General features: G+C 47.9%; 1 protein-coding gene across 9 annotated transcripts in view; it reads left to right on the forward strand.

Moving 5' to 3' along the window:
• The window catches only part of dmd (dystrophin), a 2,562,635-nt gene that overhangs the window by 2,324,064 nt on the left and 211,367 nt on the right, over positions 1 to 27,204 (forward strand). For all 9 annotated transcript variants that reach the window (XM_086007360.1, XM_086007362.1, XM_086007361.1 and 6 more), the window contains 3 exons: positions 10,707 to 10,863; positions 14,201 to 14,321; positions 21,776 to 22,044. In XM_086007360.1, the coding sequence (XP_085863486.1) occupies positions 10,707 to 10,863; positions 14,201 to 14,321; positions 21,776 to 22,044 (547 nt within the window). The remainder of the gene's footprint in view (positions 1 to 10,706; positions 10,864 to 14,200; positions 14,322 to 21,775; positions 22,045 to 27,204) is intronic.

Here is a 27,204-nt window from a genome sequence, read left to right on the forward strand (position 1 = left end):
CATCACACGGACAGTGTAAAATCCATTGTTTGGAGTTTGAAGGACATCGATCTTTCCTTGGAGGTGAAATCGGATTAGTTGCTTGTTTGCAGAAGTCCAGAAAGTGGGGGTGGGGGTGGGGGAGCACACTTTCTCAAACTGATCCTATCTCAGCCTCAGTGAATAGGTCAATTTTCTAGAGGTATTATGTCCCATAATACTTTAATCCATGTCTCAGTGGTGAGGATTGCTCACGTTTTTTTTTCAATTTAGATTCGTACACATTTTAACTGTAAAGAGTAAAAATCCTATTAGCCTGTTCATATATTGATCAGATTAAGTAATTACTTGGCACACAGTTTTCAGCTGCTGTCAGTACTTTGAATTGCAAATGTGAATACTAATATTTGCAGCAAATGAAACACTGTATTTTCAGCAGTGTCTCTTTTGTATAAGAGGTATGTATGCTGCAGCAAAAATGCACATGCAAAAGGAGCACTATATATTGGGTATGGGTGGTGCAGTTTTTTGCTTTTTTTATTCACCAATTTCCAGGCGTGATTACATAGGCGCCGGTCACTTTCCAGTACCTTACTCAACTGGTACCATCCTTCATGTGTGAACGCAGACAATGAGCATCAGTCAGCTATTCAACTGCATGGAGCATTACAGCTAAGCCACTCTTATCCTCACCTGATGTCCACGTGTGCACACTTCCAGCAGTAGTTGTTGGATAGCAATTAGATCAGGAAGCTTGGCTGATTTTCATCTCCCCAGCTCAGGGCTTTTGAAACCAAAATGTGCCCAGCTCCTGCCCATTCATGCCCCAGCTGAGATCAGCAAACTCAGCACAGACCTTGTATGGTTCGGTTGCTGACTGCCTCAACCAGCTGAGCCACCTGGACAGTGTCTGAAAGGTATTTAAGGGCAGAAGCAGTATATGAACAACATGTATATAGTATCATCACACATTCAGATAACTGCTGCTGGCTGTTACTATTTCTACAGAAGTGTTGCAGATATGTTTCCATTAACGGTGCTTCTATGCCAAAGGTACCAGTTAGCTACCTAATCTCTTTTACTTCTTTTGGTTCTTTTATTCTTTTGTCCGATCGCAGCCCTGCCTTCGATCTAGTTCCTTTTCTCTCCAGTTTTGAAGAAGGGTCAAACCCGAAACGTCAACTCAAATTTCTCTCCACGGATGTTGCCTGACTTGCTGAGTTTTTCCAGCATTTTCTGTTGTTATACCTTATACTGCTGGCTCTGTAGTTAGACAAGCAAAGCGTTGCACAATCCGTGCTTGCGCCCATGTGCTCACCAGTGCCCCTTGTGCTGATTAGAATGTTAGTGGTGAAAAGCCAACAGAAGAGTTATTACTGCAGCCCATGCAAAGCCGAAGTTTTGAGAGGCAGCCGCCCTGAGCTGGGTCTTACACCACTTGCCAAAATGTGCTGCGCCATAAATTTAGCCATTTAATTTCCTTGTCATGACTGCTGGTTTAATGAAAGCCAGCAGTTCAACACAGCCATTAGTCTACTTTGTTTTTTAATCATTTCCCTGAGAATAGTTCTTTCTACAAAATAATTTTGTAGAGTTGCAACCTAAACAATAAATGGAGAGCCCTAAAAATGTAGTCTGGTTTTTGATACAAGGTCAGGACGGCTGGTAACTATTGTGACCCAGCATCTGTTCTCAGATAATTACCAATGTCTGCTGGGGGAGAAGTTCATATGTGGACCAAGCAACTGTTTTCAGCTTGAGTCGAACTGAATAAGTCTCTATGGGTGACAAAAACCCGATTCAGAAAGCAAATGTATTGACAGAAAGATTCAACTTGTTCAAAAACTGGCAACATCAGATAGTAATGATGACATTCTTTCTGCCATTAGGAGCCAGAAATAGACAGAGGACTGTTCATGGGCTATTAATAAAGATGTCAACTTCTTTTTGGTCTTTTACACATACTTACTTATTAAATGATCTACTTGAATTATTGAATCAAGGAAAACGTTATTTGGCTTAACGGTTCTGATTCACAGAGAAAACACTGATATCTGACTTAAAGGGGTATTGATGTGCATTTTGAGATTTTTTTTGGACAGGCTCAGTTTGTGGAACAACTTGCTCTGACAACTCCATTGCAGAGCTGCCAAACTGGCTGATGGGAGAATTCATGAGGCAGCAGAGGCAAGTGTCTGTCACACAGATGTTATTTTCTGCAGATGTTTTTGTCTTTTTAAAACAGGTTTCCCTCCTCTCCTCGATGTGCCTGCTCATACTGGCACCAAGAGCCCTTTGGTATTTCACCAAAAGGGCCGTTCTTCACATGTGAACCTAAACCGTGAAACTGTTGCAGCTAAGCTAAATCTTGACACACCTGAGTTCCAGATAGGTACACTATCTACTGAGGGTCATTGAAGAGTAATCAGGAGCAGTAACGCGGACTAATTTTGTCCTCAATGCTGTGTGGTTGCTACTGAGAAGGAAGCTGCAGACTGCAGGAAGATATCAATAAATTGGTCAGGTGGGCAGAACAGTGCCAAATGGAATTCAATCCGGAGAAGTGTGAGGTAATGCATTTGGGGAGGGCTAACAAGGAAAGGGAATACACATTAAATGGTAGGACACTGAGTAGTGTAGAGGAACAAAGGGACCTTGGAGCATGTCCACAGATCCCTGAAGGTAGCAGGCCAGGTAGATAAGGTGGTTAAGAAGGCATACGGAATGCTTCCCTTTATTAGCCGTGGCATAGAATACAAGAGCAGGGGGGGTTATGCTTCAACTGTATAAAACACTAGTTAGGCCTCAGCTAGAGTACTGCGTGCAGTTCTGGTCACCACATTACAGGAAAGATGTGATTGCACTAGAGAGGGTACAGAGGAGATTTACAAGGATGTTGCCGGGAGTAGAGAATCTTTCTATGAGGAAAGACTGGATAGGCTGGTCTGTTTTCCTTGGAACAGAGGAGGCTGAGAGGAGACCTTATTGAGGTGTATAAAATTATGAGGAGCATAGATAAAGTGAATAGAAAGGACCTATTTCCCTTAGCAGAGGGGTCAAAAACCAGGGGGCACAGATTTAAAGTAATTGGGGGAAGGTTTAGAGGGGATTTGAGGGGAAGTTTCTTCACCCAGAGGGTTGTGGGGGTCTGGAACTCACTGCCTGAAAGGGTGGTAGAGGCAGGAACCCTAACCACATTTAAATAGTACTTGGATGTGCACCTGGGATGCTCTAACCTGCAGGGCTACAGACCAAGAGCTGGGAAGTGGGATTAGGCTGGATAGCTCTTTGTTGGCCGGCACGGACACGATGGGCCGAAATGGCCTCCTTCCGTGCTGTAACTTTCTATGATTCTATGTATGGCACTGAGGCTGATTGTAGCAAACTTACTGTTACTCCGGCTGACATCAGTTAACAGCACAGTCCAGGAATCAAACCTGGTACCTTCCTGATCGGCCCAAAATCAGGCAGGATAGCAGTAGAAAAAGGGGCAAAATTGGGTAAAATTCACTGCCCCACTCTGAAATTCCTCTTCCTGTTCTTGAAAGACCGCTGCTGGCCACTCTTTCCTTGCATGTCGCATACTAATGTTGGCTGGGTGGGTGGGGTCCAGATTAATGGCCCATTTCCCTTCTATCCACCCCTGCTGCCGCCACTACTCGGTACCACTTGGTGAAGTCAGGCAGTAGTCCCTGGGGTAAAGGCGGGAAGGCTCCAAAGACCCCTGGTGGGGGAGAGAGGGCCTTATATTGGCTTCCTCTCCCTCCATTTTGCCTTCCCAGCACTTGGCTCCTAAAGGGCTCAGTCTCAACCGAGGCCTTCAGTAGGAGATTTGTTGCAGTTTTGGAGGATCTTCTGCCTCTTTAATGAAGCTTGCACCTCATCTGGTGCTGTAATGACTGTCCCACTACAGCACCACCCGAACTTTGCTCTGGGCCACTGGAAGGCTCCCAAGGGTCTTTACATAGGCATAAGTTAAAATGGACACTGAGCAACAGATGGAGATATTAGGAGGGGTGACCATTTTCTGATTGGCAAGATGTAACGAGTGGTGTGCCACAGGAATCAGTGCTGGGGCCTCAACTTTTTACAATTTATAAAAATGACTTGGATGAAGTGACCGAAGGTATGGGTGCTAAATTTGCTGATGACACAAAGGTAGGTAGAAAAGTAAATTGTGAAGAGGATATGAGGCTACAAAGGGATATAGATAGGTTAAATGAGTGGGCAAAGATCTGGCAAATGGAGTATAATGTGGGAAAATGTGAAGTTGTCCATTTTGGCAGGAAGAATAAAAAAGAAGCACAATGGCCCTGAAATTAGGATCGGGAGCTTGCCACGCGTGCAAGCCCCCGATGTGCACTCACCCTGCGCGCCGACATCTGAAGCCCGGGCCTGCTCGCATTTCCTGTCACTGGCCCGGTTCAGATGTCGGCGCGCTGTGCTTACCTGATCCAGCGGTGTAGTTAGTGCGATGTGCCGGCTGGGACCAGGTGAGCACTGTGCAGCCAATCAGGGGAGGGGAAACTCATTCATGAGTTTGACAGAGCTGTCAAACTCATGAAAACTCCTGGCCCCAAAACACTACTTAAACCTGAAAGAAAATTTAAAAAAAACATTGCACTACTTAAATGAACAATAAAGAACTCTGAAAAACTATTTTAAACAATAATTTTAAAATTTGAAAAAAAAATTATATAAAAAATCGGGGCTAAAACTAAACTTACCTTACTGTAAATTCTTTAAAAATAACAAACCTGTGGGAAAAAAAATTCTCAATTGTACTAAAAGCCCACTTACCTGAAAAACTAAGTACTTACGTGTGGTTTTTCAATGCGTAAAGACCGGAGGCCTTTACACACGCGCAACTCTGGGAAAAAAAAAGGAATTTCACTGCGCACAGCGCACTGCCTGTGCAGTCGTGCGCGTTCTGCCTCTTAACCCCTTGGGTCAGAGGACAGGAAATGCCGGTTTTCAGCGCATGCGCTGTGCATGCTGAAAACCGGCAATTCCTCCGGGCATACGCATGAGTACCCCGTCCGTACTCACGCGTTGTGCCCGGAATTACTGGGCCATTATCTAAATGGTGAAAGATTGCAGAGCTCTGAGATGCAGAGGGATCTGAGTGTCCTAGTGCATGAATCGCAAAAGGTTAGTATGCAGGTACAGCAAGTAATTAGGGAAGCTAATAGAATGTTATTGTTTATTGTGAGGGGAATTGAATACAAAAGTAGGGAGGTTATGCTTCAGTTATACAGGGCATTGGTGAGACCACATCTGGAGTACTGTGTACAGCATTGGTCTCCTTATTTAAGGAAGGATGTAAATGTGTTGGAAGCAGTTCAGAGAAGGTTTACTGGACTAATACCTGGAATGGGCGGGTTGTCTTATGAGGAAAGGTTGGACAGGCTAGGCTTGTATCCGCTGGAGTTTAGAAAAATAAGAGGTGACTTGATTGAAACATATAAGATCCTGAGGGGTCTGGGCAGGGTGGATGTGGAGAGGATGTTTCCTCTTGTGGGAGAATCTAGAACTAGAGGTCACTGTTTAAAAATAAGGGGTCGCCCATTTAAGACAGAGATGAGGAGAAATTTTTTCTCACAGAGGGTGGTGAGTCTTTGGAACTCTCTTCCTCAGACAGCGGTGGAAGCAGAGTCTTTGAATATTTTTAAGGCAGAGGTAGATAGATTCTTGGTAAGCAAGGGGGTGAAAAGTTATCAGGGGTAGGCAGGAATGTGGAGTAATCGGATCAGCCATGATCTTATTGAATGGCAGAGCAGGCTCGAGGGGCCGAGTGGCCTACTCCTGCTCCTAATTTGTATGTTTGTATGTATATAAGTTTGATCAAAGAGGTGGGTTTTAAGGAGTGTCAAAGGAGGAGATGGCATTGAGGGGGTAAAATGATTTAGTGACGGAATTTCAGAGGATGGAGCCTGAGCAGCTGAAGGCATGCCTCAATAATAGTGGAGCGAAGTGGATGTGCAGAGGAATAGAGTTTGGGGGGTTGTAGGGATGGAGCAGGTTACAGAGATAGGAAAGGGTGAGGCTATGAAGGAGTTTAAACATGATGATGAGAATTTAAAATTTAAAACATTGAGGGAGCAGGAACCAGTGTCTTCTCCTCTTCTTCTTAGGCAGTCCCTCGGAACTGAGGATGACTTGCTTCCACATTAAAAATGAGCTCGCAGGTGACTGATTAGTCCAATGCGGGACCTACAGTCTCTGTCACAGGTGGGGCAGATGGTGGTTGAAGGGGCGGGTGGGTGGTGTGCTTGGGTTGACGTGCGCTGCTTGCGCTTGGCTTCCGCTTGCTCCCGACGAAGAGCCTCGAGGTGTTCGGCGCCTTCCCGGATGCTTCTCCTCCACTTTGTGCGGTCTTGGGCCAGGGATTCCCAGGTGTCGGTGGGGATGTTGCACTTTTTCAAGGAGGCTTTGAGGGTGTCCTTGAAGCGTTTCCCCTGCCCACCTGGGGCTCTCTTGCCGTGCCGGAACCAGTGTAGGTCAGCGAGGACAGAGGTGTCGAGCAAGCAGGACTTTGTGCAGAATTGGAGAAGGGCAGCAGAGTTTTTGATGAGCTGCAGTTCACAGAGGATGGGGGAAATTGGCCATAAAAGCATTGGAATAGTTGAGTCTGGAGGTGACAAAGTATGGATGAGGATTTCAGCTACAGATGGTCTGAGTAAGGAGTGGAGGGGAGTGATGTTAATAGGCTGTGTTTGTGATGGATATGGGGTCAGAAGCTCAGCTCAGGGTTGAATCAAATGCTGTGTTTTTGAACAATCTGGTTCAGCCTCTAACAGTGGCTGTAGAGAGGGATAAAGTTGGTGGCATTATACAAAGTTTATGGCAGGGACTGAAGATGGTGGCTTTAGGCTTTCCAATGTCTGCTGGAAATTGCGCTCATCTAAGACTAGACGTTGGACAAGCAGTCTGAGAGCACAGAAGCAGTCGGGGTTAAGGGGTGGGAATCAAGAGAGATGGAGGAAAAGTAGAGCTGGGTGTCATCAGCGTAGATGTGGACGCTGATCCCGTCTGTGTGGATGTTGTCACTAAGGAGCAGCTTGCAGGTCAGACGAAGAGGGGAATAAGGATATGACCTTGGGGGTCTCCTAAGGTGATGGTGCGATAGTGGCAATAAAGGCCACTGCTGGAGATGCTCTAGCTACAATCAGGTACGTACTAGTAGGACCAAGCGAGAGCAATCCCACTGAGCTGGACCATAGAGGAGAAGCGTTGGAGGAGGATGATGTGGTTGACAGTGTCGAAGGCTTTATAGAAGTTGAGGAGGATGTGTAGGGATAATGCCACTGTCACTGTCAGTCACAGAAAATGTCATTTGTGACTTTGGTTTGGGTCATTTCAGTGCTGTGGGAGGGGTGGAAACCTGATTAAGGAGATTCAGGCAGGCAGGTTACAGATATGGGAAGCAACATTTGTTGTGTCTGTGTGTTGATAGAGACACTGAAGACAGGAGTTGGTTTCATAGGTGTTTACTAAACAAAGTCTGGAGGGGAACTAACTGATACAACACAATATACAGGCTTATATAGCCCGAGTGGCCATTACCGGCATTACAGTACACATGGGGCTCTTAAAGGCACATACACTACAACATTTTTAAGGACTTTGGTGATAGGGAGGCTGCAATTGGGAGATGATTTTGTCACAAAGGTTTTGGAAAAAGAGTTACATTTAAGGGTTGTGTTTTAAAGCAAAATGCCTTTACATAAGTCTAAGACGAAATGTGGTTAAAATGCTAATTTTCCCCAAAGACTGCAATCAATAAGCAGTTCATTAGCATATCTTAATGATCTATAAACACCTTACACTACACTGTGTTGGAAGGTCTCTGGTCCTGGGTGGTCACCAGGCAGTATCTGACATCGGCTTTCCTCGTGAATTGTGAACAGGAAGATTAAAGAAAGAGGCCCAGAAATTCAGTAAGGCCCCGCCAGGTCTTTAGCGCCCGAAATTTAGCGCTCGCCCGGATTCCCGTAGCGCCCACCTGAAATTCAGTTGCGACGGGCCAAGACGGAGGCGGGCGCTACTGCAGGGTTTGGCCGCCTCGCTTGGGGCGATGAAAGTCTATTTCAGGCGTCCAGCTGCCGCTGCGCCACCCGATGCGGTGCGGCAGGCTGGGGTACTGCAGGCCTCCTCCTTCTCTTAAGGAGGAGCTGCCTGCAGCCGTGAGATCGCCACTGGATTCCCCCGGCAAATGAGCCCGGCACCACGGAGAAGTGCCGGGCTCGCGGGAGTCAGACAGCAATGCCGCGGGGGGGTGGTGCAGGAGTCCGGGGAGGGAGGTGTGGCCATGCGGCCACCGGGAAAGCGGCCGGCCGCCCCTCCACCTTTATGCGCCGGCCTCTCGGAGCTGCAAGGCCCCGTTTTTCAAACGTTGTTTGCGGCCGCTGCGGGCGAGGCGGCTGCAACTGAATTTGGCCTTCAGCAGGGAATCGCGTTGGAACCGGGGCGCTGCGCACACCGATGACGTCATCGGTGCCGGCGCAGCGCTACCGGCTAACGCCGATGTTAGGGACCAACTTAATTTCGGGCACTAAAAAACTTCCGGCGCAACCCACTCTTTCGCCCCTAAGTGGGCGCAAACGCAACTGAATTTCTAGGCCAGAGACACACAATGTAAGTCAGGTTTTTAAACAGAAACCTGTCTGGGCAAAGCTTTCACCAGGCTCAATAGGAGAATGCAGGAGGGTTAGTATTTTGTTTAAGTAAAGCAAGATAACTGATGTGTGTTCATTATTTTATATTATTGTGCAAAGACAAGTTGTACTGATTGAATTCAGAGAGTCAGATCAACACTGTTGCTCTGTATATTCACTTGCTGTGAAGTAAAGCAGTTTAACAATTCATATCTAACCTCATCTTACAAAGTGTTGTCTTGTTCCACTTTCAAAAAGATTGTAAACGAAGGTGGAGCACGTGTGAAAGAAACAAATATCCAGTTCAGATCACAAGGAGGGTACTATCATTGCACCCCTGGGTTACACTAGATATTTGGCAATGTGAGTCAACGCTGGCACATAAGGGGCAGAGATCCTCTTACGGGAGCAACTGTTGCCACCCAAGAAGGTATCAATGGCAGACTCGAATTTATAACAGTTTAGAGAAGGGGATGATGATGGCAGTTTTAAAAGGGAAGGGAAACAGTGCCTGAGAAGTGGGAGCAATTTGCAATGTAAGTTAGTGTGGGAGCCGGGAAAGGAAATTGGATTGTTAGCAGTTTAGTGAGAATGGAATTGAGGGAGCAAGAAGTGGGTCTCATGGACGAGATACATGGATGTCTCTCCAACATTAGATATTTCTCTCTAAAGGTATCTGAAGTATGTCAGAGGAAAACAGATCAATATTGCTAAAACCTTCACATCTGTAGCAACAGCATGAGTTTAGCAGAGCTCACTCAAGATCCTTAGCTTTCTTAAGCTCACAGAGGTCCTCTATCGCCTGGTTGTGAAGCCAGTACCTGCAGGTCATCCAATGTCCATCTGATTCAAGAAAGATGAGATTAGACTGAACCATCCATGTCATCTCCCCATTTTGTTATCTTTTCTGCATCAAATATGGTTAGGCCATGTAGTTATATATGTAATCATTGTCACACAGTATGATTTTCATATTATTTTCAGATAATTAATGGGAGCTGGAAACTCTTGGAATTATAGCTGCCGCAATTTACTGCTTCATTGGTCCAGAAAGTTTTGTGAATAGTATCTACATGGAAGTCATCAGGATTGGGTCCTCAAATTAATGTTCAATGTAGTGCTAAATAACAGAATGTTCTGCATCTGCAAAAATTGATTGGCAAAAATATTGTGGCAAAATTTATTTTGTGAATCAACAGTAGCTTTGTGACTTGAACCCATTGTGTTAGATACTTGTAGCTTTTCGATGCAAATTGTTAATGCATTTGATACTTTTCAAAGGCAAAGCTTTTTTTCACATTTTTTTCTCCTTTCGTTCTCAAGGCAATGAGTTCTTACTGGGTTATGGGTGCTGCCAGCCTTGCCGTATCTCGTCGTGTGTAAGCTGGCTAGGTATTCTAATGGCTACTCAACTGTGAAAGGCAGCACAGACGTGCCTGATTATGTTCCCTCCTAACGCCCTCACCCGCACATTTTCCAGCAAGGGTCACTGCATAACAATCAGGAGCGAAAGCCCTGGCTGACTTTTTTTCCCCGTCACTATCCAAAGGGCATTGAAGCCAGTGGTTGTATCTCAACTAACTAAGAATCAATGCTTTGGACCTTTTGAATCTGTGTGGTTTAATGTTGCATCAGCCAGTGCCTATAATAACCTGGTCATGGGGAGAGGGGACAGCAGGTAAGGCTTTCTATAGAATTGTAGTTGACATTGACTCCATGAGCCAAGCTGTATGTGCTACGCCAACACAGAATTTATATTGTTTGTTTTATTTGTAAAGAAAACAATGCATTTTAGGCAAAAATCGAAAACAATATATATTTAGAGTTGGAATCTTCATTTATATAGAGAATGCAGTAAATAATATTCAGTGGTTCAGTATATTTCTCATCATTAGCTTTGCAGAGATAATTTCAATTGATTATACAAAACAAAAGATGTGTATGTTTGAATGGTGTGCTGGAAGAGGTTTTATGGTAGTTTTTTGTTTTGGTACAGCCATTTTGTACAGCCAAGTTGTTGTTGTTATGTGGGTAAACACAATGCTGAGGTACATTTTTTTTACCTTTTAGAGCCTGTCTGGAAACGAGTGCCGAGCAGTGGAAGCGGCTACAGATCTCTCTCCAGGACTTACTGGCATGGCTGAATTTGAAGAACGATGAACTGTCGAGGCAAATGCCTGTTGGTGGTGATGTTCCCACAGTACAACAGCAGAATGATGTTCACCGAGTAAGGAAAAATCAATAGTTTCATTGCTTCGCACTTTTATCATAAAGAATATTCCTAGCTCCATGTCTGCCTGCAAGGACTGATTGGTTTTGTCAAACAAATGTCAGCTTTTACATTCTTTGGGGAATATATAGCCTTCTTAGTTAGATTATTAATTGATCACTGTAAATAACAAAGTATGTTTAGCTTGCCAACTTCATTCTTATAAAATTAATCACTGAAGTGTAACAAATAGCAACACGTAAGGATACTATACTAGATGATGAAAAGCATGTTTGTGTTTTGCTTACAACATTGGAAATTTAATCCACAAAGCTTCTGGAGTGACCCTGGGAAATGCACAGTACATTAAATTTGCATTTTGCACGGTTTAATTTTCAGAATCTTTTTACAATCATGTAAAAGCAATACGTTTTTTTTTCTTTTTCTTTCACTTAATTAATTAAGCCACAACAGTTAAGAACTGGGGACAAAAGCTAAAAAAGCTCCAATAGGAAACTGCTTCATAGCAGCAGGATTAAGTATGTAATGGAAACTATGAGTTCTACAACGACCACTGCCGGTAAACCCTTTTAAGAAAAATTGTCCATGGGTATATTCCCACTACAACTGTAGCATGAATGTAAAACAGTTTTGCACCAACTCTGTAGTTATTATGTAAATGCAGCCTGAATACAGAGGGTGAAGGGTTGATCTGACACTGACATGAAGCAGAATGAGTCTCTCTGGAGGAGATAGTCTCACTCCACTTACTTCAGTGTCAGTTTGGGTCTTAACACACAAGTTTAGCGTCAGTGTGAGATAGAAACTGTAGTGTGAGCCCATGCCTAATTAAACTGAATTGGCTGAAAGAGAGAAGTAATTTCTTACAAGAGGCTAACACAGTTGTGGACAGGAGCTTCCTATTGCAACCTGAACCATATTGGGGAGAGGCAGCATCTGTTGAATCTTGACAAAAGATACTGGCCTGTATTTTCCGATCCCTACGGGTGTGTACGAGCTGTGTACACACCCGTAGGGACCTCGCAAGTGCCAGTTTCAGGCATGCACTGAAAACCGGCACTTCCGATTTGTCAAGAATCCTCTTGACAGATCCTCTGCCTGCCCTGGAGAAGGGTCTCTGCAGGGGGACAGTTCTGCTTTCTACAGAACCTCCGCCCGCTGAAAACCCTTAAAAATCTTACGCCTGGTAAAAGCAGGCGTAAGGCCTGCTTTTACCAGCATAAGAGTTTTAAAAAGTTTTTAAAACATTTTTTCACTCATTTATAATGTAAAAATACTTTTAAAAAAGTAAGTTTATTTTTGGCCCTGTAAAAAACTTTTAATTATTTTTTCCCAAAAATTAAACTTTTGTTTAAAATATTTAATTTAATGTAATTTTAAAAACCTGATTTTTTTAAAATGTATTTAATGTTTTGATGTGTTGTTTCAGTGATCCCCATTCATACTTTTGACAGGTCTATCTGTCAAAAGTATGAAGGGAGATTCCCTTAACCATTGGTTCCCCATGGCCCACGTGATCCCAGGGATGCTTGCGAACTGCATGCGTCCTTGGGATACCTGAGCCCTGCGCATTTCGTAGAGCAGAGGCCCAGGAGTGGAAGAGTCCGGACCTCGGGAGCCCTCAGGTAAGGAAGCAGATTTTTTCCAGATCGGAGGCATCTGCACGCAGGATGCCTCCGATTGGCAATTACGGGCCATTGTATTGAATGCTGATAGCTGGGCTTTGTGTTGTTTTGGCTATAATTTTCCTGAGTGATAAGTTTCCAAAACATGTTTCTTTCTTCCTAAACTTTCTCCCCTCCCATCCAAAAGACGTTGGCCAGAATGTTCTGGAACTTTTCAGGGTAACTACGACGTAAGAGCAGCATGGTGCTGTTTCTTTTTGCAAAGAAATTTGAGTATAACTGATTTACACCGGATTTACGTTGAAACATTGGTTTGTGCAAATTTCCTCGATCGTTTGCATCACTTCGAGTTACAAAACTCTGCCGCTCATTTACATAACTCCCACTCCCATGCAAGAGACCAGCTCACTCAAGTTTGTGCATTTACACCAGTAATGCACTGGTGTAGATTTACGCCCAAATGTTTAGGTGCAGCAGGGCCCAAAGGCACCTGGTATCAGTGTAACTAAGATTCCTGCAGTTTGATTGTGATTTTCTTCACAATTTTCTTTTATTTTTTCTTATTGAGACCTGCACTATACTTAACCAAAGGCTGTCAGTCTGAGCGGACCCAAAATGTTTTGGACCCCCATTATCCCACACACTAAGGACTAAGCAGCTGGAATAGTGTTTTCAACGGGCATATCCCTGTTGTGCATAATAATGGAAAAGGAAGAGCAGCATCAGAGACAAGAGGCTCTGAGAGTGAGGCGCTGGGGCAGAAGACAGCAGCCCACTCATTATTGCCCCTACTGGTGATGCTGCATTAGCCCTCATTTTACGCTGGTTTTTAAGTCCATTGTAGGCAAATAAAATCCGCAGGAAATTTGGGCATAAATTCTCATTGGCATGATCAGCGTAGAGACCTGTATCACTTTTGAGTGTAAATGGGATCAAGAAAATTCCAGGCCTGTGATTCTTGTTGGGGTACAGTTCCACAAATGCCATAAGCCCACTGTTACTACATGCAAGTGGCCATTCTTCATATATGAACCAAGACAGTGAATGTCAACAGGCCATTTGACCATAGAGGGCATCACAGCTGAGCCTGATCCTGTCCCAGGTAAATTAATAAGAACAAGGATTTAAACTTTATATGTGGCCTGCAAAGACAAGAACCTTGAACACCTCTGTCCTACAAGAAGCTTTGTACCTCCTTCTCCTTGGGCACAGAATGTGGCACAAGGGAGTCAGACCTTCTCACCATGGTGCTGAGTATGACGTCATAACTATACCTTTCCGATGTAGAATGTGGCATGAAGCCAATCGGCCATATAGTGTTACTATGAGTAACACATTTTACACAGCGAGGGGAAGAGGAATACATTCAAAATCAAGAGTGAGACATGAAACTCAAACAGATTCAGTTGCTCCATTAACTTTTAGTTTGGAAAAATATATATTAAACAAAGTTCAGTTTGAACTATTTTTGACGTCGTTATTTGGAGGGTTTTATCCCCATCAGATTACATTCTGCAGAAAGTTTTCCGGTATGTTTGGTGTTGTACAGTTATATAACGGTAGGCTACAAAATACACAATGTAATACTTCTGCAGTGCTACAATTTCTGTAGTTTTAATCGGATTTCTCTGCTTCTCTGGCTGATGACTTAGTGTCAATATTTATTTTAGTGTTTGTGGAAGTAAAGATATAATGTGCTGTACTCCTAGACTTTCAAGCGGGAGTTGAAGGCTAAGGAACCAGTGATCATGAGTGCATTGGACACCGTGCATCTGTTCTTGGCTGATCAGCCTATCGAAGGACCTGAAGCTCTTTTGTCATCACCAAAAGGTAATTACTCGAACTTGTGTCCAGAATCCCAGTAATAATTGGTTAATTGCTATTCAGTCACTGCTGTATGATTTGCTGAAAACTAATTGGTGATGTTCAGTTGGGGACAGTTATGCTCAGTTGCAGCTCTCTTAATGATAAGATAAGGCTCTGTGTTCTCCCCAGGCCCAAATACATGGGATTAAACCATTTGCTATCCTTGCTGCTCCAGACTATTTTGAAAGAAGGATCTTGCATAGCATGAGACTCAGTCGGTTTCTGTTACTTTATTTTATCAATGTGTTTTAAATGCATTATTACTCGCTAAGGTTATTAAAAACAGTGAGATTTAAGAAAAATAGTGTGATAGATTCCGACACCATTGGAAATGTTTGGAGCGATGGTTATTTTTTTTTTTAACAGTGAGATACTCTGCTTGTGGGCAGATTTTCTGCTTATGGATGGTGGTAAACAGTAGGACCTCCGGCCTTACCTTCCTCCCGTGACCCAGGAATGGGGAGACCAATTGTTGTGGCCTACCAGAAATCCAAATGATTTGTTCGTGGCCAACCCAGTAGAAAGCAGGACCTGCCTGGTCTGCATGGCTCAGACCAGGTCTATGATTCTCACTGAAATATAAGTGAGGCTTGACAACTGCATCACCGGGAGGATTTTATTTGGTACTTGGGGATGTTTTATTTTTCATTTTTGTAGAGTCAAGTGACTGGTCCTAAGCTCGATTCTTATAGTCTATTTATTTACATTTGTCTCTTGGAACAGCCAAGGTACTGACTCCATCATGTCTGTTCCTGTACAGTGTGCGACCTGAGGTTACCTCAGTAACACGACATTGCTGCAGCACATTTTCAACAAACTTCATAAATTTCCTGTTTTTATTAGACAGTGGGTTCCTTTCTAATATGAGCATTCTCTGAGTGGTACAAATGTTACATTTAATCATCTTTAGGATGAGTCACTTTAGGAATTTTTGGGTGAATTTCTTTTCTCATCAGAATTACGTATATCAGTGTGGGGGAATGGAGTGCTGTCCTCATTAGGCACCCAGTATTAGCATCATTCTTGGGTCAGTTTCCAATGGTCAGCTGCAGAGTAAACTGCCATCGACTCTGTTCCAACAGTGAGCCTCCCTACAACGCCTTCTGCAAGATTACCAATTACCCATTACTCTAGTGGACTATGAGTGAGATTACCGATGTAACACCACTGTGCAAATTGTGGACAGTTTTGTGTTGTGGGAAAGCAAACTGGGTTGAGAGTACCCAAACTCATTTCACATAGGCTTCTTACAGTCTGCCGTGAGAAAGAGAGGCTTCCATTGCTTCATTCTGGCTGCATTCGAAGCCAGCTGCTGGAGATGAAGAAACTGTGATAAGCCATTGTGCCAGACAGGCCTCACGCCCTTAACCATGCTTCAGCAGATTTTAAATGGCAAAAGTATCCACTCTCATCAGACTTTGGATTCAATTTGAATATGCCACCACTTACAAAATGTATTAATATTTTGCAACATTTTTGTTAAGATGATGTTAGTATTTACTTGTGTCTTAAGCATCAAGTGCTAGATTCAGAATTAATAATAGTAAACAATTAATTAAACTGTGCACTATAAATAAAAGAATATTTAGGTTAGGTCCATGGTGTAGGTCAAACATCTCATAGGAATAATCCCAGTTGAGTGGAAGCTCTTTTTCACCAGACCCTTTCTATTGACATTCAGCTACCTTTTCTCAATACCTGTCTGTACATCTGAAGTAGCAGATGCTTGCTGATGTATCCCAAAGGTGGCTGACCTACTCGTGCACATACAAGCTGTCAATGTGAAACCTTGTATAATCCACCAACCAACCATCTGTTACTTGATTTGGTATGTATAGTGCAATAAAATTATTTTATGTTGGTGTAGCAAAATGTTCCACGCAGAATGATAGAATTTGGATTCACAATTACAAATCCCCAGATGGCAAGTTCCTCGTCTAGAACATCAGTGGATAACAATAAATGGAGCCAATGCACCATCACTCAAGGATCATCAATTGGTGCATCTCTGATGTACCTCCTAGCCATCCATCACAGAGCAACATTGCAGAGGCCTGAGAGCAGCCCATTATTTTGTCCCCCTTGGCAGAGGAACTCAAGTGCAGAAGATAAAATGATCAAAGGGAACTTAGTGGCACAGTGAATTATCACTCTGCTCTTTTCCTTCTGGGACTTGGATTTGAATGCAGCTCAGATGGACAGGATAAGCCTTCCCTTCGTGACAGTTCTTTCTAGTCTAAGTCCCTTCCTCGACTTCTTCGTCTCCATCTCTGGGGATGGGTTATCGACCAATATTCACTACAAGCCCACTGACTCCCACAGCTACCTGGACTACACTTCCTCCCACCCCGCCTCCTGTAAGGACTCTATTCCATTCTCCCAGTTTCTCCCTCTCCGCCGTATCTGCTCCGATGATGCCACCTTCCACACCAGTGCTTCAGACATGTCTTCCTTTTTCCACAAATGAGGATTCCCCTCTACCGTGGTTGACACTGCCCTCGACCGTGTCAGTTCTATCTCCCGCACTTCTGCCCTCACCCCTGCCCCTCCCTCCCGGAACCATGATAGGGTTCCCCTTGTCCTCACCGTTCACCCCACCAGCCTCCACATTCAACGGATCATCCTCCGGCATTTCCGCTACCTCCAAAGTGATCCCACCACCAAACGTATCTTCCCCTCCCCTCCCCTTTCAGCATTCCGTAGGGACCGCTCCCTCCGAGACACCCTAGTCCACTCCTCTATCACCCCAAACAGCCATTCCTCTTCGCCTGGCACCTTCCCGTGCAAGCGGAGGAGATGTAACACCTGCCCCTATACCTCCCCCCTTCCCACTGTCCAGGGCCCCAAACACCCCTTCCAGGTGAAACAGCGACTTAGTTGTACTTCTCGCAATCTAGTATACTGTATTCGCTGCTCACGATGCGGTCTCCTCTACATTGGTGATAGTGACCATAATATGGTAAGATTTAAGGTGGTCATGGAAAAGGACAGGGATGGGCCGGAAATAAAGGTTCTAAATTGGGGGAAGGCCGATTTTAATAGGATAAGGCAGGATCTGGCCAAAATGGACTGGGATCAGCTACTTGTAGGAAAATCCGCATCGGAGCAATGGGAGGCTTTCAGAAGGGAGATTGAGATCATACAATGGCAACATGTTCCCGTAAAGGTCAAGGGTGGTTCCAAAAACCACAGGGAACCTTGGATGTCAGGGGATATACGAGAATGGATTAGGAAAAAAAGGAGGGCTTTTGGCAGATACAAAAGGCTAAAGACGGAGGAAGCCCTAGAGGAGTACAAAAAGTGCAGGGGGATACTTAAAAAAGAAATTAGGAGATCAAGGAGGGACCATGAAATAACACTGGCGAGCAAAATAAAGGAAAATCCGAAGATGTTTTATAAGTATATTAAGGGTAAGAGGATAACTAGGGAAAAAATAGGGCCCATTAGGGACAAAAGTGGCAATCTGTGTGTGGAGCCGGAAGATGTAGGAGGGGTTCTAAATGAATTTTTTGCATCTGTTTTCACTATGGAGAAGGACGATGTAGACATAGAAATAGGGCGGGGGGACTGTGATATGCTCGAACATATTAACATCGAGAGGGAGGAGGTATTGGCGGTTTTAGCTGGCCTAAAAATGGATAAATCCCCAGGCCCGGATGAAATGTATCCCAGGCTGCTGTGTGAGGCAAAGGAGGAGATTGCGGGGGCTCTAACACATATATTCAGGACCTCTCTGGCCACAGGGGATGTGCCAGAGGACTGGAGAACCGCTAATGTAGTACCATTATTCAAGAAGGGTAGTAGGGAAAAACCGGGGAACTACAGGCCAGTGAGCCTAACATCAGTGGTAGGAAAATTATTGGAAAAAATCCTGAGGGACAAAATTTGTCTCCACTTGGAGAGGCAAGGATTAATCAGGGATAGTCAACATGGCTTTGTCAAGGGAAGATCATGTCTGACTAATTTGATTGAATTTTTTGAGGGGGTGACTAGGTTGTGGATGAGGGTAATGCAGTGGATTTCAGTAAGGCCTTCGATAAAGTCCCGCACAGGAGACTGGTCAAGAAGGTAAGAGCCCATGGAATCCAGGGTGCCTTGGCACATTGGATACAAAACTGGCTTAGTGGCAGAAGGCAGAGGGTGATGGTCGAAGGTTGTTTTTGTGACTGGAAGCCTGTGGCCAGTGGGGTACCACAGGGATCGGTGCTGGGTCCCTTGCTGTTTGTGGTCTACATTAATGACTTGGATATGAATGTAAAGGGTATGATCAGTAAGTTCGCGGATGATACAAAAATTGGTAGGGTGGTAAATAGCGAGGAGGGTAGCCTCAGTCTGCAGGACGATATAGATGGGTTGGTCAGATGGGCGGAACAGTGGCAAATGGAATTTAACCCGGAAAAGTGCGAGGTGATGCACTTTGGGGGGACTAACAAGGCAAAGGAATACACAATGAATGGAAAGACCCTAGGCAAGACGGAGGGTCAGAGGGATCTGGGTGTGCAAGTACACAGATCCCTGAAGGCGGCGGAACAGGTGGATAAGGTGGTAAAAAAGGCATATGGGATACTTGCCTTCATTAGCCGAGGCATTGAATATAAGAGCAAGGAGGTTATGATGGAGCTGTATAAAACACTGGTTAGGCCACAGCTGGAATACTGTGTGCAGTTCTGGTCGCCACACTACAGGAAGGATGTGATCGCGTTAGAGAGGGTGCAGAGGAGGTTCACCAGGATGTTACCAGGGCTGGAGCGCTTCAGCTATGAAGAGAGACTGGGCAGATTGGGTTTGTTTTCCTTGGAGCAGAGGAGGCTGAGGGGGGACATGATTGAGGTGTACAAAATTATGAGGGGCATAGATAGGATGGATGCTGAGGAGCTTTTTCCCTTAGTAGAGGGGTCAATAACTAGGGGGCATAGATTCAAGGTAAAGGGCGGGAGGTTTAGAGGGGATTTGAGAAAGAACTTTTTCACCCAGAGGGTGGTTGGAGTCTGGAACTCACTGCCTGAAAGGGTTGTGGAGGCAGAAACCCTCACAACATTTAAGAAGCATTTGGATGTGCACTTGAAATGCCATAGCATACAAGGCTACGGGCCAAATGCTGGAAGCTCAACGTAAACTCGAGGAACAGCACCTCATCTTCTGATTAGGCACTTTGCAGCCTTCCGGACTCAATATCGAGTTCAACAATTTCAGATCATAACCTCGGCCCCTATTACTTTTTACTTGTAATTTTTCCACTCTTTCCCCCCCCCCCCTCTTTCCTTTTGTTTCACTCTCCCACCTGGCAGCTATCTCTTGCCCTGCCAGTACACTTCACACCTAATCTCAGCCTATTACCATCTCGTCTGGCTTCGAATACCTTTTATTGTCTCTTCTACTTCTTTTGTCTCTGTCACTTCTTTTGTCCGATCGCAGCCCTGCCTCCGATCTATTTTATTTTCTTTCCAGTTTTGAAGAAGGGTTCGACCCGAAACGTCAACTCACATTTCTCTCCACGGATGTTGCCTGACCTGCTGAGTTTTTCCAGCATTTTCTGTTGTTATTTTGAATAATAACAACCAGTTCCTACGGAGTACAAGTCCACAGCACAAAACTGCCCATAATTTGGTGTTAATTGGTAGCAGATTGTCACTGTCACGCAGAAAGACAGCTGTTGATTCTTTGTTAAATCGTCAACAATAGGCGTGAGGTGCTGGAAGCATGAAATTCTAATGTTTACCGTCAGACTAGGAAATACACATGAAGAATAGCCACCCGGGTAAGGTACCAGGAGGTGCCTGGTGTCTGTGAAAAGGTAGGCCTCCAAAAGTCAGCACCTTCAGACAAGATGGGGAGAAAACTGGCAACAAGAATGTTGGAAGTGTGGAAACTATAGTTTAATGCCATCAGTGGTTTTTTCCATTTTGCCCACTATAAAACCTACAGGAAGGTGCCACTACCTCTGCATTAAATTTTAATTATCTTCAAACTTGGGTGTACAACTTATACACCAATGTAATCTTCCAATTCTGCTAGCCAGCTGGTGCAGCTGGATCCCATAGTAAAAGGATTTCTTCAGCTCTGTCACGGTGTCGGGCTCAATAATTTGTTCGCACTGGTTGGTCTGATGGTGTCATCACCACTCATGGTTTCAGTAAATTTGCACTTTTAGAGAATATTTTGGCAGGTTCAGCTTCCCGAATAACAAAGAATGAAGCTATTTCAGAGCAGCTGTATTGGCCAGTGGATAGATTGGGCTTCAGCAGTTGCCACTGCAGTTTATTGCGATGTGGATTTCATGGGAATGCTTTAATAAACTTGGTTGTTGCCAGTTTTTCTCCCCATCTCGTCTGAAGGTGCTGACTCGTGCCGGCCTATCTTTCCACAGCCATCAGGCACCTCCTGGTACCTTACCTGAGTGGCTAGTTTTCATGTATGAATCCAGCAAAAAACTGTTGGCATGCTATTGAACTGTACCTGGCATCACAGCCAAGCTTAGTCCTTTCCTCATCCAAATCCAGGCATATACAATATCCAGTTGCTGGACAGTGATCAAGAGTGAGAACCCTTGTTAACATTCCATCTCCCCTGCCCAGGAATGTTCAGTTCATTTGTCAAGAACCCAACTGCAATCAAACATCTTGTGCTTTTGGATTCAGGGTTGTAGGCTTCAAAAATAAAAAAAGTGGAATACCCTCCACAACACCCCTTTATTTAAAGCAATCCAATGTGGCCTACTTATTAATAGACACATGGATATGCCCCACTGCCCCACAGGATTGGCCATGCTTGTGGAAGGTCATAAAGATTCATTGCATCCTATAGACCAATTGGACTGGCTAATGTTCACCTCAACAACGTGCCAACCTGATCAGAATTTTATGGGGTAGATTGTGCAAGTTAGTCTCTCCTGGCACATATTATGAATTCTGATTGGCACTCAATGCGGCCCATAATGGATGGAAAATTGTGCAGGTGTGCTGACCTCTGTGCCAAATTCCCGATATGCCACCCTGACATGCGAAGCTCTTGATCCGGAAGCACTAAATCATAAATGTTAACTCTACAAGCCAATAAGTATCATATGATTATACAATCCAGCAAAAAAGTGAAATAATTCTTTGCTGTGATGTAGAATCTTATAACCCCATCCTCTTTCCTCAATGCGATGTGAAGCCAGGTCAAAACAACTTCCATTTATATAGTGTCTTTAATGTAGATAAACAACCCAAAGTGCTTCACAGAAATGCAATCTAAAATTGGACACCAAGCCAAAGAAGTAGATATTAGGATGGGTGACCAAAAGCTTGGTCAAAGAGGTGGGTTTTAAGGAGGAGAGGGAGGTGGAGAGGGGATAGTACCACATTTAATGGCATTAAATTCCCATTCCTCTCATGAGCTTTAGTGTCTTAACAGAATTCTACTTCCTGTTTATGCAGCGAAAACACCTGAAGAGAATGCCCAGAATGCTGCCAGAGTCATTCGGAAGCACGCCGAGGAGGTGAAAATGGAGTGGGACAAGCTGAGTACTCGCTCTGTTGATTGGCAGAAGCGTATAGATGAGGCCCTGGAGAGGCTCCTGGAATTACAAGTTGCAATGGATGAATTGAACCTCAAACTGAGACAGGCCGAAGCTATCAAAGATACATGGCAACCCGTGGGGGATCTGCTGATAGACTCGCTGCAGGACCATATTGAAAAAGTCAAGGTAAATGGCAACAAATTAACATGCTGAGTTTATTGTCCCATTCCATTCAAATCTCTCTCAGTTCACAAAACAACGAATGCTTGACAGAATCCAGTATAAACCGTTAGTATCTCGTGCAGTGGTCGGGTCACATGGATGTCCCATCTGATTTTGCTATTGGTCGAGTTCCATCAAAGCTGTATTTCCTACCAACAGCTTCTGATCTTATTGAACCTTTGGGAGGTATGAATGGAGGGAACATTTTGTGCTTGTTACTGTGAACGGCATTAGTGCTAGAAAATGCAGCATTTATTTCCCCGAGTGTCAGAATTCAGTACTCCCGATCAGTTTTGACAAGATGCAGAGTAAAGCTTCCTGAGATTGAGGGGGAGTGATTGTTCCACTATGGTAGCACAGCTCCTTTCATCTCTGAGATATGACTTCAAAGGGCTGATTTCAAAAATTTGCACTCCCAACAGTGAGCTTCGCCCACTGTGCGTAATGAACAGGAAACTGTGGGCTCACCTCTGTGTGCTTATCTGTCAAAATTTGTAAAATTAGCCCTCAAATCTAGTACAGATGTATTGGGAGGGCGTATTTATAACCCCCGCCCCCCCCCCAACGATGGACTGGAGATGATTGGGGGGCTTAAAACTTTTAAATCGTGTAATGCGATCCCCAACTCAATGCATCCGCGCCTGCCGCCATTTTTACAACGGCGGGCTGCGTGCCATGCCTGTGATCCGCTCTCAACAGGCGGGGCAGTTTTTATAATATTTATATCAGGCTCCCGCAGTGCAATTTCCCAAGGCTCAAGAATTCCGGCAACTAAATGCAGATGGGAACAGCCGGATCAAGCAGGCAAGTGCTTTTTAGCGCATGGCTTGTCAACCAGGAGTAGCAGGAGTGCTCACCCCACCCCCGAACCTGTGATCCCGAGCCTTCTGCCCCGTGATCTTTCCCTCCAGTCCGATCCCTCCTTGTACTCCTTGATCTTTACCGACTGCCGCCCCCTCCACCACCATTACACTCCGCGATCTTTCCCAATTGCCAGGGACCGTCCCCAACAATCTAGTGGGTGCACATTAACAGAGGAAAAATACCCACCATTTAACAGAAGTCAGCACTATGCGCTATGGCAAATCCGCTTTCAGGTGGCGGGTCGGTCATTGAAACCTTTTAAGGAGGCTGCGAGCCTTCATTTTAACAGGATTTAAATTTTTATTTCCTGTTAACCGGTTTTCCGGACCTCGAGAAACCCGACAGGTGAAAGGAGGCGAGAAAGGCTGAATCCATCAGTAAAGTGTATCTACAGCACTGCTTGTTGTTCAGGAGGAGCAGGAGCGTTTCCTCCAGCCCCAATAAGCTTCCTGTAAACATCGCTCCACCTTCACGATCTCCCCCGACCGACCGACCCCCCACGAGTACTGATCTCCCCGACCGACCGACCCCCCACGAGTACTGATCTCCCCCGACCGACCGACCCCCCACGAGTACTGATCTCCCCCGACCGACCCACCCCCCGCGAGTACCGATCTCCCCCGACGACCGACCACCCCCCGCGAGTACCGATCTCCCCCGACCGACCCACCCCCCGCGAGTACCGATCTCCCCCGACCGACCGACCCCCCGCGAGTACCGATCTCCCCCGACCGACCGACCCCCCGCGAGTACTGATCTCCCCCGACCGACCCACCCCCCGCGAGTACCGATCTCCCCCGACCGACCCACCCCCCGCGAGTACCGATCTCCCCCGACCGACCCACCCCCCGCGAGTACTGATCTCCCCCGACCGACCCACCCCCCCGCGGAGTACTGATCTCCCCCGACCGACCACCCCCGCGAGTACCGATCTCCCCCGACCGACCGACCCCCCACGAGTACTGATCTCCCCCGACCGACCCACCCCCCGCGAGTACCGATCTCCCCCCGACCGACCCACCCCCCCGCGAGTACCGATCTCCCCCGACCGACCCACCCCCCGCGAGTACTGATCTCCCCCGACCGACCCACCCCCCGCGAGTACCGATCTCCCCCGACCGACCCACCCCCCGCGAGTACTGATCTCCCCCGACCGACCCACCCCCCGCGAGTACCGATCTCCCCCGACCGACCCACCCCCCGCGAGTACCGATCTCCCCCGACCGACCCACCCCCCGCGAGTACCGATCCCCCCCGCGAGTACCGATCTCGCATGACCGACCCACCCCCCGCGAGTACCGATCCCCCCCGCGAGTACGATCTCCCCCCCCCCGCGATTACCGATCCCCCCCCCACGATTACTGACCCACCCCCGCGATTACCGATCTCCCCCGCGATTACCGATCTCCCCCCGCGATTACCGATCTCCCCCGCGATTACCGATCCCCCCCGCGATTACCGATCCCCCCTGCGATTACCGATCCCCCCCCGCGATTACCGATCCTCCCCCCGCGATTACCGATCCCCCCGCGATTACCGATCCCCCCCACGATTACCGATCCGCCCCCCGCGATTACCGATCCCCCCGTGATTACCGATCTCCCCCCGCAAGTACCGATCTCCCCCCGCGATTACCGATCTCCCCGCGATTACCGATCTCCCCCACGATTGCCGATCCCCCCGCGATTACCGATCTCCCCCCGCGATTACCGATCTCCCCCCGCGATTACTGATCCCCCCGCGATTACCGATCTCCCCCGCGATTACCGATCTCCCCCGCGATTACCGATCCCCCCCGCGATTACCGATCCCCCCCGCGATTACCGATCCCCCCCCGCGATTACCGATCCCCTCCGCGATTACCGATCCCCTCCGCGATTACCGATCCCCCCCACGATTACCGATCCCCCCCCCGCGATTACCGATCCCCCCCCGCGATTACCGATCCCCCCCCGCGATTACCGATCCCCCCCGCGATTACCGATCCCCCCCCGCGATTACCGATCCCCCCCCGCGATTACCGATTCCCCCCGCGATTACCGATCGCCCCCCCGCGATTACCGATTCCCCCCGCGATTACCGATTCCCCCCGCGATTACCGATTCCCCCCGCGATTACCGATCCCCCCCTGCGATTACCGATCGCCCCCCCCGCGATTACCGATCCCCCCCCGCGATTACCGATCGCCCCCCTGCGATTACCGATCCCCCCCCCGCGATTACCGATCCCCCCCGCGATTACCGATCCCCCCCGCGATTACCGATCCCCCCCCGCGATTACCGATTCCCCCCGCGATTACCGATTCCCCCCGCGATTACCGATCCCCCCCCCGCGATTACCGATCGCCCCCACCGCGATTACCGATCCCCCCCCGCGATTACCGATCCCCCCCGCGATTACCGATCCCCCCCCGCGATTACCGATCCCCCCCGCGATTACCGATCCCCCCCCGCGATTACCGATTCCCCCCGCGATTACCGATCCCCCCCCGCGATTACCGATCGCCCCCCCGCGATTACCGATCGCCCCCCCGCGATTACCGATCTCCCCCGCGATTACCGATCTCCCCCCACGATTGCCGATCCCCCCGCGATTACCGATCTCCCCCCGTGATTACCGATCTCCCCCGCGATTACCGATCTCCCCCCGCGATTACCGATCCCCCCGCGATTACCGATCCCCCCCCGCGATTACCGATCTCCCCCGCGATTACCGATCTCCCCCCACGATTGCCGATCCCCCCGCGATTACCGATCCCCCCCCGCGATTACCGATCCCCCCCGCGATTACCGATTCCCCCCGCGATTACCGATCGCCCCCCCGCGATTACCGATCGCCCCCCCGCGATTACCGATCCCCCCCGCGATTACCTCCCCCCCCGCGATTACCTCCCCCCCCGCGATTACCGATCCCCCCCGCGATTACCGATCCCCCCCGCGATTACCGATCCCCCCCGCGATTACCGATCCCCCCCGCGATTACCGATTCCCCCCGCGATTACCGATCCCCCCCGCGATTACCGATCGCCCCCCCCGCGATTACCGATCACCCCCCCGCGATTACCGATCCCCCCGCGATTACCGATCCCCTCCGCGATTACCGATCCCCCCCGCGATTACCGATCCCCCCCGCGATTACCGATCCCCCCCCGCGATTACCGATCCCCCCCACGATTCCCGATTCCCCCCACGATTACCGATCGCCCCCCCGCGATTACCGATCGCCCCCCCCGCGATTACCGATCCCCCCCCCCGCGATTACCGATCCCCCCGCGATTACCGATCCCCCCCCCGCGATTACCGATCCCCCCCCGCGATTACCGATCCCCCCCGCGATTACCGATCCCCCCCCGCGATTACCGATCCCCCCCGCGATTACCGATCCCCCCCGCGATTACCGATTCCCCCCGCGATTACCGATCCCCCCCCGCGATTACCGATCGCCCCCCCGCGATTACCGATCGCCCCCCCGCGATTACCGATCTCCCCCGCGATTACCGATCTCCCCCCACGATTGCCGATCCCCCCGCGATTACCGATCTCCCCCCGTGATTACCGATCTCCCCCGCGATTACCGATCTCCCCCCGCGATTACTGATCCCCCCGCGATTACCGATCCCCCCCCGCGATTACCGATCTCCCCCGCGATTACCGATCTCCCCCCACGATTGCCGATCCCCCCGCGATTACCGATCCCCCCCCGCGATTACCGATCCCCCCCGCGATTACCGATTCCCCCCGCGATTACCGATCGCCCCCCCGCGATTACCGATCGCCCCCCCGCGATTACCGATCCCCCCCGCGATTACCTCCCCCCCCCGCGATTACCGATCCCCCCCGCGATTACCGATCCCCCCCGCGATTACCGATCCCCCCCGCGATTACCGATCCCCCCCGCGATTACCGATCCCCCCCGCGATTACCGATCGCCCCCCCGCGATTACCGATCACCCCCCCGCGATTACCGATCCCCCCCGCGATTACCGATCCCCTCCGCGATTACCGATCCCCCCCGCGATTACCGATCCCCCCCGCGATTACCGATCCCCCCCGCGATTCCCGATTCCCCCCACGATTACCGATCGCCCCCCCGCGATTACCGATCCCCCCCCCGCGATTACCGATCGCCCCCCCGCGATTACCGATCCCCCCGCGATTACCGATCCCCCCCCCGCGATTACCGATCCCCCCCGCGATTACCGATCCCCCCCGCGATTACCGATCCCCCCCGCGATTACCGATCCCCCCCGCGATTACCGAT

The sequence above is a fragment of the Somniosus microcephalus genome, chromosome 14, assembly GCF_052327205.1.
Source record: "Somniosus microcephalus isolate GS21.2 chromosome 14, FLI_Smic_1.0, whole genome shotgun sequence".
Classification (NCBI taxonomy): domain Eukaryota; kingdom Metazoa; phylum Chordata; class Chondrichthyes; order Squaliformes; family Somniosidae; genus Somniosus; species Somniosus microcephalus.